At 36.7% G+C, this 21,415-nt stretch overlaps 2 protein-coding genes across 3 annotated transcripts; both read left to right on the plus strand.

Annotated features, from left to right (window-relative positions):
- The first annotated feature begins 5,619 nt into the window (after positions 1-5,619).
- On the plus strand, positions 5,620-7,001 carry LOC135629743 (histone H1-like). Its single transcript, XM_065137623.1, has 2 exons — positions 5,620-5,916; positions 6,028-7,001. The coding sequence occupies exons 1-2, from the start codon at positions 5,683-5,685 to the stop codon at positions 6,739-6,741; spliced, it is 948 nt and encodes a 315-aa protein (XP_064993695.1). The 5' UTR covers positions 5,620-5,682; the 3' UTR covers positions 6,742-7,001.
- A 2,342-nt stretch (positions 7,002-9,343) lies between these two features.
- On the plus strand, positions 9,344-20,933 carry LOC135584210 (E3 ubiquitin protein ligase DRIP2-like). Of its 2 annotated transcripts, none has more exons than XM_065135539.1 (7): positions 9,344-9,839; positions 11,229-11,328; positions 15,977-16,307; positions 16,446-16,888; positions 16,992-17,042; positions 18,009-18,081; positions 20,457-20,933. In XM_065135539.1, the coding sequence occupies exons 1-7, from the start codon at positions 9,683-9,685 to the stop codon at positions 20,649-20,651; spliced, it is 1,350 nt and encodes a 449-aa protein (XP_064991611.1). In that variant the 5' UTR covers positions 9,344-9,682; the 3' UTR covers positions 20,652-20,933. The 2 variants fall into 2 exon arrangements, with proteins under 2 accessions (XP_064991611.1, XP_064991613.1); XM_065135541.1 differs by having other exon boundaries at positions 16,455-16,888.
- The last annotated feature ends 482 nt before the right edge of the window (positions 20,934-21,415 follow it).

The following is a 21,415-nucleotide window of genomic DNA, read 5'->3' on the forward strand; positions in this document are numbered from 1 at the left end:
GATAGTCCTAAGCAAGTTTTTAACCAGCAACATCGAGTTTCCTTCCGACGAGCTTTTCGGCGAACTTCCGACGGACTTCCGATACACCCTTAGATTTCTTCCAACGGACTCCCAGTAGGCTCCCGATCTTGTGGCGAGTTCTGCGAGTAGCCAAACCTTCTCGGTGATCTCCACGAACCTCCGACGATCTCTCTGGCGCACTTTCAAAAACTTCGACAAGTCCTCGATTCCTTCTCGGTTGGTTCCGGCAACATCTCCGACGAATCTTTGGACTCTCGAACACCCATCAAACTTGACTCCGGTAGACTTGCTTTATGTCTTCAAGCTATCGTAGTTAATCCTGCACATGTAAAACAAAACTTCGATCGAGACAATTAATACAAAGCAATAATCAAGTTGTCCGACATGTCATTGGTCCTACGACGCTTCGTTCGTTTCTTTGGCGCATTGTCCTCTCTTGCGGCCTATTGTCCAATCGGTCAGTTGACTCCGCAACTTCGATATCCTTAGCGTAATACCCGCTCTTCTTGGCCCGATGCCCGAATCCACGGCATGAAGCCTTCTATCGATACGTCGACCGATCCACCGGCCCGACGTCCAATCTTTTGACATGTTCCTCCGGCACAACATGATTTTCCTACTTTAATTGTCTCATTCTGATCGAAGTATCCTACATCACTCAAAATACAGATTAAATCATAAATACATATCAAGTAGTTTCATCATCAAAATATGAGATTCAACATCTTCTATTATCAAAAATATTATTTTTATTTCATGTTTGATAGTTAGTGGATATAAATTAGTTTTTTAGAACAATGGTTATTCAATATTATTATATGATGAGATCATCACAAGAGGAACATTACATAATGGTTTGTTTATGCTAAACACTACTCCACATATCATGAATATAAGTGTGTCTAAGAGAAAACAAGATGAGGTGAACAGTGCATACTTTTAACATTGTAAGCTAGGTCACATCCATAAGGGAAGGATTCAAAAATTACTAAAGAATGTATATCTAGATCCATTCGACTATTAGTCATATACAATTTGCAAACATTGCCTTTATGGAAAAATAACCAACTCTTTATTTAGTGGAATTGGAGAGAGAGCCAATAAGCTGTTGGAACTTATGCATAGTAATGTATATGGACCCATGTCAACTTATGTCATAGATAATTACTCCTACTTTATTACTTTTACTGATGATTTCTTAATGTATGAACATGTGTACTTGATGAAGTACAAGTCTGAGACCTTTGAGAAATTTAGAGAGTATAAAAATGAAGTAGAGAACCATACTGGAAAGAGTATTAAGACACTTTGATCAGATCGAGGAGGTGAGTACTTGATTACAGAGTTCACCCAATTCCTTAAGGACCATTAGATTATATCTCAATGGACACCTCCCTTATACACCTCAACTCAATAGTGTATCTGAAAGGAGGAATCATATATTGTTAGACATAGTGCAGTCCATGATGAGCTTCGTCGACCTACCCGTCTCATTTTGGGGATACGCCCAAGAGACTGTAGTTTACCTTCTGAATAGAGTTCCAACTAAGTCGGTAGTTTCTACACCATATGAAATATGAAAAAGGAAGAAGCCCAATCTTAATGTTGTTAAGATTTGGGGATGCCTAGCCCATGTTAAAAGACAACCCCGATAAGTTGGAATTCAGGATGAAACGGTACAAGTTCGCGGGATACCCCAAGGAAATTTATGAGTATTATTTCTATCACTTAGAGGACCAAAAGGTCTTTGTAGCCAAGAGAGTAGTGTTCCTTGAGAAGGAACACATTCTTAGTGGAGATAGTGAGAGCATGATAGAGTTGAGCGAGATTGGAGAACCTAGCTCAAGCACCAGTCCACAGCCCGAGTTTGTTCAAGTACCTAACACACAAGTTTCAACTTTACATAGGTCCGGCAGAGTATCCCATCCTCTTGAGAGATATGTGGGACATATTAGATGAGAGGATGTTGAGGATATTGATCATCAAACCTGCGAGGAGGCTATTACGAGTATAGATTTTGGGAAGTTGGATGAAGATCCAATACATGTATGTACATACATACATATATACATGTATGTATATATATACATACATGTATTAGATGAAGATCCAATACCCAATAGGGTAGAATCTATTATGATTAAGTAGACAAGGGACCTCTATAAATAGGAGAACCAAAGATCCATAGGCTAGAGGCTTCTTGGTTCTCACCTTTTATTCTCCTCCTTAGATAGTAGGTGTGGAGTTTTGGATAGTGATTGGAGGAGCGCTTGACCTCCTTCATCCTCTCCTATAAATCTGCAAGGATTTAGGGATATACGATCTCCCAAGGTAAAACACAACTATCTCGCACGTGGATTTAAGTTTTGAGAGTTTTTGCGCACTAATCTTCATATGATAATGAACACATTTTTGAGAAATTTGGGGTTCTTGTTTTCTGTTCTTCCACTATACATGTGATATCGCCTCTAGATTTCCCTACACTTGCAAATCCAAGCAAAGAGCACTAGGCAATAGTTAAGTGGATTTTTAGATATCTCAAAAGGAGCTTTAAGGTTTGTTTAAGCTTTGTAGGTGGACTGCTTGTGTTAACAAGTTACACAGATGCAGAGATGATAAGAGATATAGATACGAGGAAATCCACATCAGATTTTGTACTTATTTTTGTAGGGGGAGCTTTGTTATGATAATCCAAATTACAAAGGTGTATTGGTTTCTCCAGCATAGAAGTAGAATATATTGCTGCTATAGAGGTTTGCAAGGAAATGTTATGGATAAAAAAATTCTTACAAGAATTAGGGCTGAAATAAAAAAATTATGTAGTGCATTATGACAGCCAAAGTGCCATCCATTTGTGTAAGAACCCAACTTTTCATCCTAAGTCAAAGTATATAGATGTCAGATACCACTAGATTCGAAATGTATTTAAAGAGAAGTAGTTGCAACTTCAGAAAATGCACACAGATGACAATTAGCAAATATGTTGATAAAGACATTACCAAAAGAAATACAGGAGAAATGCCGATAGTTGGTCAGTATGACTTCACATTGAGGAGTCATGAGACAACCTCCCTTATGAGCTAAAAGGAGAGTTTGTTGGGTAGATTACCCATTATTCAGCCCACAGTGGACTTTAATTACCCATAGCCCACTTTAGCTTTCTCTCTCCTCGTTTAATCAAAACTCTAATTCTTTTAACCAAAGAGGTATAGCGGATAGGGTAGAAAAAGGGAGCAATGGTGGCTATGAAAAAGAGAGAAGCAATAATGGCAATTGAGGGCAGAAAAACAAGAGAAAAAGGAAAGGGAAGAAGACAAGGACAACGCAGAGACTATTTTTAATCATCCAAACAATATTCTCATCTTATGTTAGATTAGATTTACAGTAAATTCTTACTATGATCACTTGCGAAGATTTTAAATATTATGCATAGTGACATAATCCTTGTATCATAGTTATTATCTCATGATTATTGCTTGGGTTTTGAATAAGAGACTCTAATATTTGTACATTAATTATTTTTATAGTAGATTTTCTCTAACTTGCCCCGTGACTTTTACCCTTCACATTAAAAGGATTTTGTACGTAAATCTTGATGTCCTATTTGAACGTGATTTTCGTTTAATTCCGTTGTATGTCTATGGTTTGCTTATATTTATTCGAAACAAAATTCTCTTTTTATCTCATTAAAGCATGGTAGAGAATTGTCCACAAATCATGCATCAATTGATTGAAAAGATATAATGTTAATACACCTACTTATTATACGTCTCTCGGATCTCCTATAATTCAAGTGTAATCACCCTGATTCAAGGAAATGATTGAAGGGCAATCAAGCACTCTTTATTTCATATAAAATGTACAACATCATTCATTAGCAATACACAACATCTTGTTCAATTGTGAATCTATTTTCATGGTTTCATATTCCTACTAAACAAGTTAATAGATTTATTTTCATGAAAAGTCTACCTAATTTTCTGCAGTAAAGAGGATAAGACATGCTAATGAATATTTGTTTTTTTACATAATAGTTAGGTTGCTTTATGTGACTTATAAAGAACATTCAACTAGAAAGTTCTCTAACCCTCAAGCAATATTGTATGTCCAAAACTCTTGTCATTACTATACTGAAGAACATATATATTTTTCCCAAGAGAATGTATCAAACTGTACTAATATGTATATTTAAATATATTGATATTTTTTTTCATCAAATAATTTTTCTTGATTCTTAAGTTATGTAGATATAAGTGAGATGAGTCTGGGTTGTGTGCTTCTTGATTCGTGAAGAAGCATATAGAAGTATCACTTGCCATGTTTAACCTGATATTTTCTTCTCACATGAAACACAATAATCAAATATGTATTGACATATCAACACCATCAGTTAACATTATAAATAGGATTATCTAAGTTGTTCATAAAGTAAAACGAATTCACTTAATCTATTACATTGTCCTCGATGAACTAGCTAGAATTAACATGTCTCTATAAGAAACAACAAAATCCATTTAAATGTTTTTAATTTAACTAAAGATATCACCACACTCTGAATAGTTATATAAAACATTAGGACTTGTTATTGAACCATGACATTTAGAAATCAATGGAACAATCTTTGATAATCTTCATAATAGTTTGCCATAATCATGTTGATGGTAGCATACCTTGAATAACATAGATTTGATTATGCTGAATTCATTTTCAAAACTAACAAATTTTTAGTTTAGAAGTAGTAGATTTAAGCAGTCAAATTTTTTGCAGGTTTGACTCAGCTCATTGCACGTATTCACGTCACCATGCAACATAACAAAATACAATACATATAAAGCATATCCACAGACTGAATAATGACTTGATCATAACATGCAAATTATGATTTGATATTTCGTTCTAAATATTTTAATAATTCATCACCGAAATATTCAAATTGTACAAATTTTTATTAATTAATTACTTGCAAGAGGTAAATGCCAAATTAATCCATATGGTTTGATGAGCATCAAGTAGATAAAAGGACGTGTGTCACTTACCTCAACTTTGGGTGAGCCATAACCCATGCAATCCTCAACCAAATTTCGCGATTCCAAGTTCTATTGATCCGTCTTCTAATCTGCTTTCATCTGAAACCACAAGCATCGGTTGAAGCCGTCGGCATTTTCCACCCGAGGTTCTGAACTCCGCCGAACTCACACAAAAGTCTCAGTCGGACCATTGTGTCTTCTAAATTAAAATTCTCGCTAACAAAGAAACCGATTTGGTCGAGCCTATGCTCGTTCGAAAGCTAAGCTCGAGTTGCAGATCCAGGTCGAGACATGGCTCAAATCCATGGATCATAGCTCGAGTTATTCCCCTGCAAAATGAGAAAAGAAGCACACTTTATCCCGTCGCAAAGCCCCTCCCACCCCAAGCTTCTTCCGGGCCGTATCGACTCAACCGTTCTCAGCCGTTGATGAAGGAACATCCGAGGGCCCACATTTGAAGGCGGTGGGCGTATCGATCCGGGAGTCCTACCTCTCGGCCAATCAGCTTTCGCCGTTTCCCCTTCCGGCTTATATATAAATGGCCACCCTCCCCTTCCCCGTCGTCGACCGCGCCCGCATCTGATTCCCCCATCCCATCAGATCTCGCTTCGGCTGAGCTCCCGAAACCCTAATAATGGTGCAGGAGGAGACTGACGCGGCGGCGGCTGAGGAGCCCGTCGCTGATGCGGCCCCCTCTGATCCGGTGGCGGAGGAGGACCCCGTGGCTGCCGCTGACGCTGCCGCTGCCGCTGCTGCTGATGCTAAGCCATCCAAGGGGAAGAAGGCGAAGGGCCCCAGTAAGGCCAAGGCCAAGGCCAAGAAGCCTGCTACTCCACGGAAGCCGTCTGCCCACCCGCCGTACGCCGAGGTGAGAATTCGATGACGGTAGTTCGCCATGCGTTTGATCTCGGTCGATCATTCGTTTGGATCGGATCTCATTCTTCCTTGCCTGATTTGGTTTGGTTTGTATGGGGTGTAGATGATCATGGAGGCGATCGTGACGCTGAAGGAGCGCACCGGGTCGAGCCAGTATGCGATCGGGAAGTTCCTCGAGGACAAGCACAAGAATCACCTCCCGGGAAACTTTCGGAAGATCCTCCTCGGCCAGCTGAAGAGGCTCACTGCTGCCGGTAAGCTCAAGAAGGTAAAGAACTCCTACAAGGTAGCCGCCGCCACCGCCACCTCCTCTTCCTCGTCCTCCGCTGCTCCGACGAAGCCTAAACCGAAACCCAAGGCAGCCACCAAGAAACCCGCTGCTCCGACGAAGACGAAGCCCAAGGCGAAGGCCCCCGCTGCCGCGAAGCCCAAGCCGAAAGCTAAGCCGATCCCCGCTGCCAAGCCCAAGCCGAAGGCAAAGCCGGCTTCCCCCGCCAAACCGAAAGCCAAGCCAGCCGCATCGCCAGCGAAGCCCAAGGCCAAGGTGAAAGCTCAGGCTGCCGCAAAAGCTAAGCCGGCAGCGAAGCCGAAGCTCGCGGCAGCCAGGCCGAAGCGAAGGGCACCCGCGCGGCTGGTGAAGGCAGCAAAGACCTCCGCTAGGGACACCCCCGGAAAGAAAGCAGCACCGGCGGCGTTGGCTTCCTCTCCGGCCAAATCCGCCGCGGCTCCAAAGAAGGCAGCGGCTGCCGCGAAGAAGAATACCAGGAAGGCTGTTGTCCCGGCGGCTAAGACGACGACGAAGAAAGCCAAGAAGTAGTGGAGTCGGCTTTGTTTAGTTTTATTTGTTTATTTTTCTTCCTCAACCTGCCTTCACGGGGGTAGTCTGTTGTAATTTCGATGATGTGCCGGGGGTATTTGTGGAATATCGTGCGTTTTGCGGTGGGGATTTCAAAAAGGAAAAAAAACGCATCTCATACGGTAGAGAGATTAAAAAAAAAGACTAATTGGTGTATTGCAATAGTGTGTAGATGTTCTAAAAATTCCCTCTACATTAACTTATATTACATTTCGTATGCACACCAGTCGTTCGCTATAATGTATCATCTATACACCCGGATATCTCCCGAGTTGTTTAATAGCTTGATCGGAGCTTCATCTAATTATGAGCTCTTATCAGCTCTTATCTTAATCTAGAGATTGGTTGTGGGCATTGGACATTTCAGATCTATCTTTCCGTAGTATAAATTATGGCTGGGAAATTATAATTTATCTGTGTCAACCTCCTGTTAATCTAACGCATGGTTGTCATAATTTACATAAATAAACTGAGAAGTTATGTTGCTCAAGATAATATTTTTGATTTAGTCCAAAACTATTTAAAAAAACTCTAATATTTGTAGGTTCTCTTTGAACATATTTATATCATTTTAGATGATGCTCTCATTCGTTCTAAATTGGTCAATAGATTGATCCTACCTACTTCCCACAAACACTCATTCGTTCCTCTCTCTTTCGACCACTCTTGATTTCTCTTCCGAACAAGAGCTATGTGGATTTGGCCAAGACCCACATAGATTTGATCCAGATCCACACTTTCCTTCAAAATTTTAGTAGTTCTAAACAAAATCCACAGACTGCATGAACCCACACAGATCTGATAAGACTATAATGGATAAATTGAAGTTTAAATTCAACCTAAGATTTGCACAAAAACAAGTTAGATATAAGCTGTATTTTCAATACTATATCTAAATTTTATAATTGTGTGCTTGAATTAATTCGTTAATGTTCGTTAAATATTGTACTGAAACGACGAAGAATTGATCCCATCGCCTCGAATTTTGTTATCATTAGAAGTGTATTTAATATGATTACAGTGGTCGGGATGAAGGAACAACTCACATTATCGTCGCATGTATCCTGACATGATCTAAATTTACCATGGTACGTCCAAGGGATGAGATAAGCTTTGAACACAGTGGCTGCTTGAAAAGCTTGCACTAGAAAACATAAGTTGACACCAATAGATAGGCATTTGAGCTGCTCACTTATGATGAGTACGGGTCATGATGATGACGTCAATGAGGAACATGAGTTCACTGTCTTTGAGATAGTCCAAAGGCAATTATTTACAAGGATTAATCAGTAATGGTAATATCGGATAACTCAATGGTACACATGATTTTGGTAGGAATAAGATTCTTATATGCGACAATTGATTCAACCTTATTATTACAAATAATAAGTATCATAAATAGTTTATTTTTTCATAAATCAATTCATGGATGCATCGTAGCGTATTCATGACGTCTGGTGCATTCATAATGTGATAGAGAATATAGTGAACTAAGATTGTAGAGCAGTTTATAGCAAAATTTGTCACCATCTATGGAGCTAATCTTAAGATCAGTAAACATTTGATCGCAAGCATAGAATATATATATATATATATATATATATATATATATATATATATATATATCATAATAATAAAAATATATTTATGATATTTCATCAAAATATCATCTGTTTTATTTATAATTATTTTTGGATTCATTTATAAGTTATCATTATGGAGAAATTAAATATTTTGAGTTAATGATTGAGAGTCGATAAAATTAATATATTAGTTATTTTATCAAATTGAATCGGGACATGATCATTGTTATCGTAAAGCCATAGTACATAATTTTATGTTGTATCATAATGAAAAAGACATTATTTAAACTATGTACATGATATGAAAAGAGATTTAAGTTATATCTCAGTATTATAAATTTCTAAATTATAGATCAAATTAAACATGACAATTTCCTTTTATAGAGTGCTACCTTTGGTGACAATATCAGCGGGGAGATCGCATTGGGTTTTATCATTTTTGAAGATAATCTAAAATTTACCTGATATAGTCTTAGAATTTGTGTTGTAACTTTGATTAGGAGTTCTATGTAAATTAGAAGTCTATCAAATTAGATTAAGGTATGACAAGCTCTAGAGGTTGACTAAGAGTCCGGCTGAGATTAGAAATCTAATAAATTTAGTTATGACTATGTAGTTTAGTTGGTGTCTTTTATATTTATTTGTGTTATAAGTAAAATTTATAGTTGGTGTCTTTTATATTTTATGCTCCATTAACATTTCTCTATAATTTCGATGCATACTAATTTCGAGTTATTTTCAACAATATATATTATAATTACGTATAAATAATATGGTCGATTTACATGGTCACTATTTCATCGGCTTGAGCGCATTGAACGGACGAACGGAGCACGTTAGGCTCGTCCTTGTCCCAGCCGGGCCCACCTGGATGCCACGTCGTCTTGGCCAAACTCGCTTGTCCATCTTTTATGTATTTATATATATATATATATATATATATATAATATTTATAATTCTTATTTCGTTAACTCCTCTCTCCTCCCCTCCTCTATTCTCTCGCTTTCTTCGGCTCTGCTCGTCGTCGTCCCCTTCGATCTCTCCCCTACTCCCCCAAGCCCCCTTGCCCTTCTTCTTCTCCTCCTCCTTCAATTACCCCTTCTAAATCTCTTACTTTCCATCTCCGCGTGCTTTCTCATCTCGTCTAGATCACACTTTCCCCGCTTCCCCGCCCCCGGATCCCTGCCGCCTCGTCGTGATTCATCAATAAAATCCGGCGTACCGCCTTGTGCTGGGGATCCACCGGCTCAGAAATCCAAACATTCACGGGAGTCTCCTGTGCCTCCCCGACGGCTGGCCCTGGGCTGGCGGCGCGGCATATGTTGAGCGCGGGCGCGGGGGAGGGCGAGGCCTCGGCAGCCGGGCCGTCGCAGGTGGTGATGGTGAGGCGGGATCTTCTTGCCAAGTGCATGACGTGTCCGCTCTGCCTGAAGCTCCTCCGGGACGCCACCACCATCATCGAGTGCCTCCACACGTGTGAGTTTCTGCCTTCGTCCTCTCCGCCTCCCTTGGACCGAAAGCTTCTATCTTTCCGGGTTTCCTGATCTCGGTTGCCGGTTTTATTGGGCGTTTTGACGTGAATTCTCGTATCGTTCGTGTTTTTTCCTATCCTATAATGTGGGTTCTTTCTTTTTCTTCGATTTGGTTTGTCCTGTTTCTTGGATTTTGCGAGGTTGAGAGCCTGAAGAGTATCTGAAACGTTTGGCAAGATGGATCTTTTGCGATTTTTTTCGTTTTTACCCTTCGGCAATGAGCGTCTGCGATCGCATGCGTTATTGAGGTGTAGAGGTGATGAATGAGTGTTGTCATATACGTCGAAAGTTTATTCTTCGCTAACTTCTCTATTTATTGCGAGTGCATATCTACTATAATCAAACCTTTGAGCTTTCGGGTGTAACTTTGTCCATTTATGCAATATCCATGGCCACCTGAAGCTGCGTTTAAACATGTATATGATCTATGTTTGTTACCAATTTAGAAGGGAAGCTAATTGTGCTTCCGTATCTGGGCGAGAATTTGAGATGTTTCATCATTGCATTATAACATGTCGTTATACCTCATTGATGATGTAACTAGCACTGTAATTTAATTTCGATCCTTGAGGTTAACTCAGAAATTCTGATTCACCTAGGTCGCTTATCAGAGACTGATTAGATCATACAACTCCTAATTATTTTATGATCCTTGATCCAGTGTAAACATATGTTCCTCTTTTTTATGAGATGTCCTTTTATTTTTCAATGAAAGTCATCCATGGCATGCTTTTGTTCTTTTATTCGAGAACAGATACTTAGTTGATAATGTTGACTAATTATTGGCTCATAAAATTCTCTATGCTGGATTCTAATTTGTTCACCTGGTAGTTCATGCTTGTTATTTTTCTCTCACTATCTTAACAGATTATCTGTTATCCATTAGTGACATTCGGTTTCTTCTTTGCTAAATTCCAAACAGTTTGTCATCTTTCAAGAGAAAAGGATCATTCATTTTACCATCAACCCTTCTCTTCCACCATGTCTGTGCTCAGATTAAACTCGTGCATGGTGTTTTTTTAATGTTCATTAGTCATCTATTTATATAACCTTTGGTAAATCTTGCATTATTCTCAGCTTTTAAATCTATTTAACTTACACTTGATTCATTTATGCTTTAAAAATGATTGTACATATTATATTATGTTTCACTTCTGGAATCTGTTAGACAATTTTCTTTAAAATTTTCATATAACTAGTTATTCTTTTGAGGTTATACATGTAGATAGTTACTGTATTTAGATTTGACAAATAGTTGAGATGTAGGACTAACTGATGATTTCTAAGAGTTCAATACATGACTTACACTCTTGATCTTTGTATACTAATTCAGTTTGCAGGAAATGTATATATGAGAAACTCAATGATGAGGAGACAAACCACTGCCCTAGCTGTAATATTTATTTGGGGCCTCTTCCACTTGACAAGCTTAGGTGAAGTTCTTTCCTTGGAAGTGTTAGTTTTCTCTTTTTTATTGCTTGTTTTGATTTCTGTTTATTAAACCATCTTCTGTTGATCCCCTAAACATTTGTTAGTATGCTTTTCGGTTTCCACGCCATCTATTTTGATAATTTTAGATACATAATGGTGCAATCTGCCTTAGATTGAACTGGTTATGTTGTAAGTTCTTCAAGATTCAGGAAGCTGGAAGTAGTTTAGTGGCATTGGAACACGAAAAGTAAGGATCTACTGAAAAAAATAGAAAAAAAAAATGCTGATCAAGTAGAGACAACAGATGTTGCAAAAGGTAGAAAATGATTAAGCCATTTAAGACCTATAGTCAGGACTGAGAAAAATAAAACAGAGGTTCAATCTATTGAGCTTGACATGAATTATTATGTTCATAATTAGGTTCAATTTGTCTTAGTTCAAAGTCATTGGTTTACTTTGGGAACATACACATCAATATTTCAATGTTCCAGTACAGCAGTTCAATAGTTGCTGTCCTTTGCTATAACCAAAATTGAAAAACCCCTTATCTCTTAAGATCTGATGAATCTTCTTTTCTTCTACAACCTAATTTAACAAAGTTCACATCGACAACCAAAACCTCACTGCACCTTATGGGCATGGACAGACCATTAGCATAAAAAACGTTTAGAAATGCCATTTAGTGCAAATGGCTATAAAACCATGTGATCTTTCTTTTTGTGCCTTTGGATTAAGGTTTGTAGTGATTTAGGATGGAAATTGACCTGGATCAATTAGGTGGACCAAGTTGGATCACGGGAATCAAGAATTTTTGAACTGTTAAATTTGGTAGGGTCATCTGGATCAATTACAATTGACCAGCACCTTCATGACTATCTGCTAACTAGTTGAGCAATCATGATCAGCCTGATCATCTAGTTCTAGATTATTATTTGAATCTCAGTGGACCCTAAGAAATCAAGGTTTTGGCAAACTCATCTCCTGAGCTAGAGTGGCTTGTTTTAAAGTCTCGGCTTATCTTGTAAACCATGTCCTGGTCATTTTAGATATTCTCTTGTTGTTTAGCTATGTAATAGAGAAATCCAAATGGATTATTAATCTTTTGAAAATTTGAGGAGCATTATCATAAAGTAAGCTACAAAACTCACTCAAACATTTTATCAGTTGCCACAGTATGACTATTTTTCATGCTACGATGATGCTTTTCTCATTCATGTGCAGTGGCATGGGTGGATGCTGGTTTATATTGGTCTTTATCCTTCATTTAAGATTGATACATGGCATTGACTGCTGCTGAAGGGATGAACTTTTGTAGGTTGCATCTCCATAAGCTGCCGGATTTTCAGCATAGGCACTATATTGTGCACACAGTAGTTATTAATAATTCAAATTAAGGTATGCAATTTCATACTGTACCGGAGTTTCGATGTTCGTTTGGTACGGTACGAAACTGTATACCGAGTGGTATACCACTCGGTATATATATATATATATATAATTTGGTGACGTCGCTTCGGTGACGTCGCCTCTCTCTTTTCTTAGGCGCGGCGACATTGCTTCGTTTATATATATATAAATAAATAAATAAATATATATATATATATATAAAATATTATATATATATTTATATATATATTTTTTATAAAAGGCGACGTCGCATCGCCTCGGGGACGTCGCCTTATATATATATATATATATATATATATATATATATATATATATATATATATTTATATATAAATATTTATATATAAAATATTTTTATAAAAGGCGACATCGCCTCGTTTATATATATATATATACATTTATATATAAGATTATATATATTTATATATAAAAAAAAATAAAAAAAAATATATATTTCGTTCCATCCGGTAACGACCGGTCCGTGTACCGGTAAGCTGACGGACTGGTACATACTACCCGTACCGGGCGGTATTATTCAAAATTGTATACATTGGTTCAAATATTTAATTCATATTTTAGGTACTTGAATAAAATTAAGGTTGGAAACTCTTTGTTTTTCTTGATGTACGACATTTAGAATGCTGAAGGAAACAAAGCAAGAGCATGGAACAGCTAAAATATAGAGAAAATGTGCAGTAAAAGTAGGAAGGAAAGGCATGAATTAGTATGTTAGTCAAAGTGTTGGACTAGATGAAACTGATGGCAGAACTAGCAGCTCATTTGTCTTAATTATTTGAGATTGACTGCATGCATCTTTTGTCATTACAAAGCAATTTCCTTGGTTAAATTAAGAGCATTTAAATTCTTATTAGTTTCGAGTAAAATTTTCTTAGATCATCCTCTATCTCTAGCTCTCATCACATGACTAATACTAATTGTTTTACTTATTTTAACTACAACATCTATAAACCTTCTTGTCATCGGTAAATCTCCTTAGCACATGACTAATACTAATTAATATTAGCGATTCTCCCTCATTTTATTCTCCATTGGAGTTACACTTAATTTTTCACAAATGAAAAAAAATATATTTTTCTTTCTTGATAACTCCACATATTCCACTCAATCCAAAGTTTACAGCTAATACTAACATTTTGTATAGGATTGCTCTAGCTATTCTATTCATTCATCTATCATCTTTGGGATTGGTAGATTGGAGATGCTTCAAAGGATGGCAACCCTTAATGCAACAGCAAGGATTCTCCATTGGTGTTTGAGACATGGAATAGGCTTTTCAGATGTAGGGTTAAGCCTGCATATAATGAGTTTTCAAATAGTACCATATCCCTCTTCATGTTGAAGATTTGACATCATTATGTATCATACACCTTCATTTGCAATATGCTAATTTGTGAGATTTTTGTTTGTCATTTAAAGCAAGCATATCTAGAGAATAAATTGGTGATAGATTATTTATGATGTCAGTAGTAACAGGCTAACAACTGAATACTGGAGAATGCTAAGAAGTTGAAGGTATTTGTTATATATTGGAGCTAATTGTAAATGTTTAATCAAGAATCTGCTGCACTTTAGCTTTGGCATAAGAGACAGCAAGACCTGATACATGTACTCTTTGTTGTATGGTACATAAATTATACATTTGATTATAAACAACTGTTATTGTATGGTACATAAGAGACTACAATCTGTTGATGGATGCTTCCTTAAAAGTTGATTTACAGATGCATATACAATGTTTCAGCGTCATCATAATCATGATCCAAGCCTTTTTGGAGTGGCATGTTGTAGATGGAGCACAACTTAATATCAAGAATGCTTCATGGAAGGTTTAAAAAATTCCTGACTGACTGATCACCCAACTTTGGTTCTTAAGTGCTTACTCCAACAAAATTGTCTACCTAGAAGCCTAATGGCTAGTTAGCTGGTAGAAAGCTCTATCTAATTGTTTGTCTTATTAATTCATTGAAGTAGATCTCCTCTAAGCCTGGGAATAGCCTAGGGAATTTCCAAGATTTGTCAAAGGGAGCAATGTCAATATCATAGGCACAAACAAGCAACAAGATAATAACCATTATTCTCATCTCATGTATGAACAGACTCAAACTGTGACATGGTTTTTACCATTTTAGGCATAATGTCTAGAAACAAACTTATAAACCAATAGAGAAAAAAATCCCAAACAATTTAAACTTATGAAACTTAATGAATATTTAATTCATAGACTAAGAGAAGGTACACTAAGTAGCATAAGACCCATTGGATCTCCATATAGCGTCTGCCATTTAAAGGAGAACCAAACACTATTTGCTTAGGGCTGAAAAGATGGTTGCATTTTGCTGCTATTTCCAGAGAGGACATGATTTAGTTGTGTAAAACAATCTTAGCTAAGTTCATCAGTGTGAAGACAGACTTCAAAATCAATCATGCATTAAAGCTAGGTTGGGCTACTTTCTGTTCTACTATCAGCTAAACTTGATACTTTCTTTTTGCTAAATATAGGGTTCTTATGATTTTGCAAAAAAATATCTTCTAGGACTCACTTGAAACTGATGATGGTTTATTATACTTGTATCTTTATAACTCCTATAGAATGAGTTGCAAAAGTTGATGACTTAAAGATATGAGAAAGGAACTGCAAGAATAATAGGGCTAGAAAAGAACTAGGGCAGGAATGAACATTTGCTTGAAATATTTCTCTAGGCAGATCATAGAAAATTTCTTGCGGCAATAATCAAGATATGATGAGATACTAGAGATCTAGTCAATGCTCTAAGAAGCTTTCTCGTTTCTGTATTTTTCAACATTATTATTTCAATGGTGAGATTGTTCCTACTTCCTAGAACAGATTTTTAACCACTAATGAATGTTCCTCTTCTTCGGATATAGTTTTTTCGCACCCTCAAAGCACCTTTCTTCTTCGGATATGATAGGTTTTAATTTTTTTTCCTATAATTTTTCATTCTTGAAACCTAAGTTTCTATTTCTCTTCATAGTTGGCTTCCATCTTTGTAGTCAAGTTGGTTATGACATCCATCTAATGCTGATTATTGTGAAAAATATTTGTGGATTCATGCATTCATTAGATACCTGATTCTGAACCTCACTCAATTTGAGACATGAATATCGACTTCTTATTTTCAGTTATATGCGACAAGGAAAAGTATATTTTTTGCTGCTATATGATTTTGTCAAAGTACATATTTAATCTAACATATTCTGCAGACCTGATCACAACCTACAAGATGTTAGGCAAAAGATATTTCCTTCCAAAAGAAACAAGGTTAAAACTCCTGAAGAAGTGCCTCCCATGACACCGCCTGTGAAAAGAAAAGAAAGATCACTTTCTTCATTGGTAGTTGATATTCATACAGCAACACAGACAAGACTAACAAAAAGGCAAACAAAGGCTTTTGCTAAAAGGGCTCCCACACTGCGTGGTCTGAGTCCAGTAATTGATGATATGACTAAAAAGGAGGATTATAATGTTGAAAAGCATGCAAAAAAATCAAGCTCGGCTGAGAGACCAGGCAAGCCCACTTTTAAGAGAAAGCAGGTACTAAAACAGAATCTTTGTGTTTCTTCATGGCTTATTAGTTCAGTGATCTAAGCAGCATATAGTTGGTAATAAGGTTTTGACTATATCTTCAGTTCCATTTGTATGATAATATTCATTTTACATGCTTTGGCGAAGTCTTTTCAGGTTTATTCAAAGGCTGAGCCATCCAAATATACACGTACTGAAGGTAAATCGAATGGTGAAGGCTCCTTTCAAGATAAAGTTGACATCTGGAAACCTTTAAATTGTCTGGTTGAAGCTGCAAATAGGACAAAGTCTTTTAGGTCCAGTCAACACAGCCCTGTTGTTAAGGCAGAGCAAACCAATGGCCCTGCTAGTGAAGTAGATGGTAACAGCATCAGGGTTAAGGAGCGTCCACATAAATCTGAAGTTCAGGAACAGAAGAGCGAAAATAATCCTATGCCTCCAGAAATGTTGAAAGCTGGAAGTTTGCAAGGAATCAACCACCAGACTAGAAACCTTACAGCAGTAGCTCAAACACCCCTTGATGCTGGAATTACTCAGCATGTCAGGAGCATTGGTCCAATATGGTTCTCCTTGGTTGCAGCTGTTGAACAGTTAAAAAAATTTCTTTTGGAAGTTATTTTAGTTATGTTATCTGCACATATGTATTTTATGAATATTAACTTCCTTATTTTATTTTGATGTCAACTGTTTCAGGACAGGAGAACCCCCCTTGCCACAAATATCTGCAAGTTACTTGAGGGTCAAGTAAGTTGCTTCATGCAAATGCCTCTAGTAACTTTTGCATAATATGGTCCTACCTGTCAGTTCAGCATGACAGCATGAACAAGATATGGACATATTAATTTCTTACTAGTACATGGTTAAGTGACATGATGTATATATGCCATGTCACATCAATATCACATGCTGATCATCCCAAAATGTGCCGTGTGTGTACCTTACCAATGTGGTGTTGATGTCAAATTACATTAATAAAAGAAGGTAACAATACAGTAGTAAGCACCATAGTTGCCAGTGTTGCAAGGAGCAACCTGAGACACATGATCATCATAAAACCACTCCACGGATTACAAGGATTTTAGAGCAGAAGGGAATCTATGAACTTGGTAAAGATGAGGAATAGAGTCAGATTTTGCCCTTTTAATGTTCTTTTTATTTTATTTGTCATTCATCTCAATCTAAATGTTATACATCCTCCATGCTGAAATGGTTCTATTTTCTCATTTATTTTCATGTAATGTCTGATTTTTACAGAAAACATGCCTACCTTGGCACAGCATCGTATACCAATACATATGATGCTACATGCTGAAGGATGTGGAGGCTACATGAAAATTATTGCTAGCTGATCATATGAACTAAGAATAACAAAAATGCTACTATTTTCGCTGCAGCTATAGCATTGCAAACAGTCACTGCTATAAAAAAAAGCAAGGATGGTACTAAGGTCAAAAACAGTTCTTATATTATGTCATTTGATTTCCCAAGATAAATAGCATTGCCAAAAAGTTGGGCTTGAGCAATGAATAGTTGAACATTGTTAAGTTTAGCATTGTCTGAAATATCAACTATAACTGGTACAGATAGATTGACTGAAGTTAAGTTTCACATTATTACAAACATAATTAAGCATTTTCTGTTATATATTTCCGTTTACTATATTTTTATGTGTTTAATATATTAAGTATTTTGTTTCTCTTTTTTTCTTAGAGATGGTAGCATGCCTGTGTCCTTCGTCCAAAAGTACCTTATGAGGAAGCTTAATCTTGAAAAGGAAGCTGAGGTTAGTTCAGATCCCACGAAATTCCAAAACACGATTTCGTTTTACTTTGTTCCATAGAACTCAATATCATAAGTTGATAGGTGGAAGCATTGCTTATGCGATAATGGACCATTTTCTATAAAGTAGTTTAATCCAACAGGCTAATCTCAATGAAATGATATAGTGGCTTACATGCATTAAACTTGATGAATATGTATCTGTACATGCTTTCATCATCCTCTACCTCTGATAAGTTGTTGAAAACTGTAGATATTGTTAGATACTTCAACAAAATTGAAAGGCCAATGGAAGAACACCTTCTACATCATGATATGGCCTTGTATTTGATAAGTAGCTGATACAATATTAAGTTAGGGATAGCATCACCATACTTCTCTTATAAATTATCTTCTTTTTTCCCCAAGTTTATCAGCTTACTCATAGTTCAACCTTTGAGAAATGTCATCAGCAGTCAAATTGGTGGCTTGCTAAAGCTAGAAGATCATTGACACACCCAACTTCTACCAAAATTTTCATTACTGCACTCTCTTACTGATGAACAGAAAAAATGAAAAGGATTACCTTGGGCTTCCTTGAAGCTTTGTTTCAAGATGAGGTTCTTCCAGTTACATATTTCCTGTTTTTCTACCTTGATTGCTCTGTCATAATAGGTCACTTTATATTAATAATATATTTGATGCCTTATTGGGTATTCTAGGACCACTATTGCCTGATGTGCTAAATTACATTATTCAGTGTGTTTTTTAATGTTTCTTACAAGAGGAACATGAACACAGCATCGGGACAAAATCAGCACTTGCATTCCAGGAATTGTTCAGGGTATTGGCCAAAAGGAATATGACCAAGTTGTTTAGAGCCCTTTTTTCAAAAGTGAAAAAGTTGGTTTGAACCTGAAGCTAATGATTTGATAACATTTCCTTTATTTTTCAAAAATCTGAATCCTGTTATAGCTTTTAGTGAGGAACTTTTCCTGCAGTTTCAACCATACTCTCATGATGTTCTGCTAAATCTGTGAGAGATCAACTTGAGAAATTTCAACTTTTGAAGTTCTTAGCAGTTGATCCCTCACAGATTTTGCAGCATTAGCTGCTTCAAAAATGAATTTGATTTCAAACTAAGTGCCTAAAGTCTTAATTCTGACATTCACTTCCTTTTTTTCCTTACGTGTACTAGCCAAACACATAAAATGCATGAAAAAGAAGAAAATGTAAATTTCATTTTCCTCTTTCTCTTTCACTCTGCTCAGTGTTTGATATTATCTGTTAATATTTCAAAAGCAGACTCAGATAGCCCAAAAGCCAACAGTTCTGCATAATGTAGTTTGATGCTTACAAAGTCCATCAGCATGCTTGAAACTATACAGTTTAGATGTTGTATTGGATTTGTGTTCATTCATGTTCAGCAAGCACCTTTACTAATTTATGCTTTTGCTCTCATCTTTAAACTTCCATGGTTCTTTCTCCAAATGATAATGTTGATGATTATAAGCTTGTAATCCAAGCATGTAAGCTTCTCAGAACATGCATTCACTTTATGTTTAGTTTGATCTCTTGGCATTCTTTAGTGGTAGCAGTAACGGCTGTAAGTCTATAATTCAGGCATGTGAAGTTTCTCAGAACATCTGTCTTTTTAGTTCACCATATTGTGTTCTCTGTTTTTAGAATCATTTGTAGGCTTCACAATGCCATTCCATTTCAGAATTGATTCTGATAAGGCCAAGTCATAGTAAAGTTGTTTCATATAATGGAAAATCACAACAATTATATGCTTTTGATTACATAGTAAAGTTGATTTGCTACGATTACACAGGAAGAAGCTTGGTCTAAGTAGTTTGAGTTGATTATTACTTTTTATTTTTTGTTCATTACCCTTCTCCCTGAACATGTATAGACTATCCTGAATAGAAGGATTGGATTCCATCACAATATCTTCACCAGGTGCAGATGCTCCTGAACTGGAGTCTGCTTATCATCTTCATCCTCCCCTTCTTGTCTGTTTTTCTTGGTCTTTAAAAATACCGAAGGGGTGAGGTGATGCATAATTTCCATCAGTAGGAAGCATTTAAAGTGATGGATGACATGTTATAGGAGATTGGATAGTAAATCTTCATCAGTCATACTTTCTCAAAGAAATTGATGCTGGAAAATTGTTAAAATATACACCGTCAAAGTTACAACATCCAGGATAATGTTTGCTGATTTTATTTGTATTGGTGAATTGAGTTTCTGCAGTTATAGCTCATCTATATGGAATAAGGAACGATGGGATTTTATTACAAGATCAATGATAGAAGCCATTTAGTCTGTCTTCTTTATCTAACATACATCATGCCATGGTTTTCCCTTCTGCTAAACTGACAACTTTTGTGATTACAGGTGGAAATCATGTGCCTCAGACAACCTGTGAGCCCCACTATGTCTATGCAAAACTTGGTAGAACAGTGGCTAAGAGGGAGGTCATCACAGAAGCTTCCGGCAGCCATTGGAACCTCAGCAAAGGAGTTGGTGATGGTGTTAAATTACGGTCGTTGCAAGGTTCCAGCCGATGAATCACAGCAACAGCATTCATAAAACCTTCATTGAAGTTAAAAAGTCCAGGCATTTAAGAGGAAGTCGAAGACTCCTTGCTTCTTTCCCTCAAGTTTCTATTCCTTTCTTCCTCTTGCTTTAGCTGGATAGTTTCTCATTTTGCTGTAAAGCATTTCACTGTTTGTCCGATAACATTTCATCTAATGACATGTAAATTGCAACAAATGGCCCTGCAACAATGGTTTACCGAAGGAAACTTACCGACTAATTTTCATCTGATTATTATGTAAATTTCACCTTATTACGGTCTAGCTTTGATGAGCATATTGAGTATTCCATTGCGTTCTTCTATGAACTTCAAATGTTCTGCTTTGCTTGTTGTTGCTTGTGGTTTCGTATATCCAAATACAATCTGATTATACGTGTGTAACATTCATGCATCTTTGAGAGACACAAAACAGTTAAAACAGTTTTAACACATTTCACAGGTATTATTCTTCATAAAAGGAGCTAATAAAATGACGACATCCCTGTAACTTAAACATAAATAAGAAAGATGAGAGAAACCTAAACCATGATGACGTTCGATGAAGAGGATCAGAAGATTGGTATTACATGTTCTTGTGACATACCCAAGATAAGGTAGATTAAGTATGGTGTCGAAATCAATTTATTGTGTTGCCACCTTTAATCTTCAGTGAATACTAGTTTGGTTGAGCTAAAAAAAATATAATAATATACGATATCGAAAGTACCATTAATATTTTTAGCATCATAATGTTCTTTTTTAAGGGTATTAACGTGAT

Source organism: Musa acuminata, chromosome BXJ3-1 (assembly GCF_036884655.1).
Source record: "Musa acuminata AAA Group cultivar baxijiao chromosome BXJ3-1, Cavendish_Baxijiao_AAA, whole genome shotgun sequence".
Classification (NCBI taxonomy): Eukaryota; Viridiplantae; Streptophyta; class Magnoliopsida; order Zingiberales; family Musaceae; genus Musa; species Musa acuminata.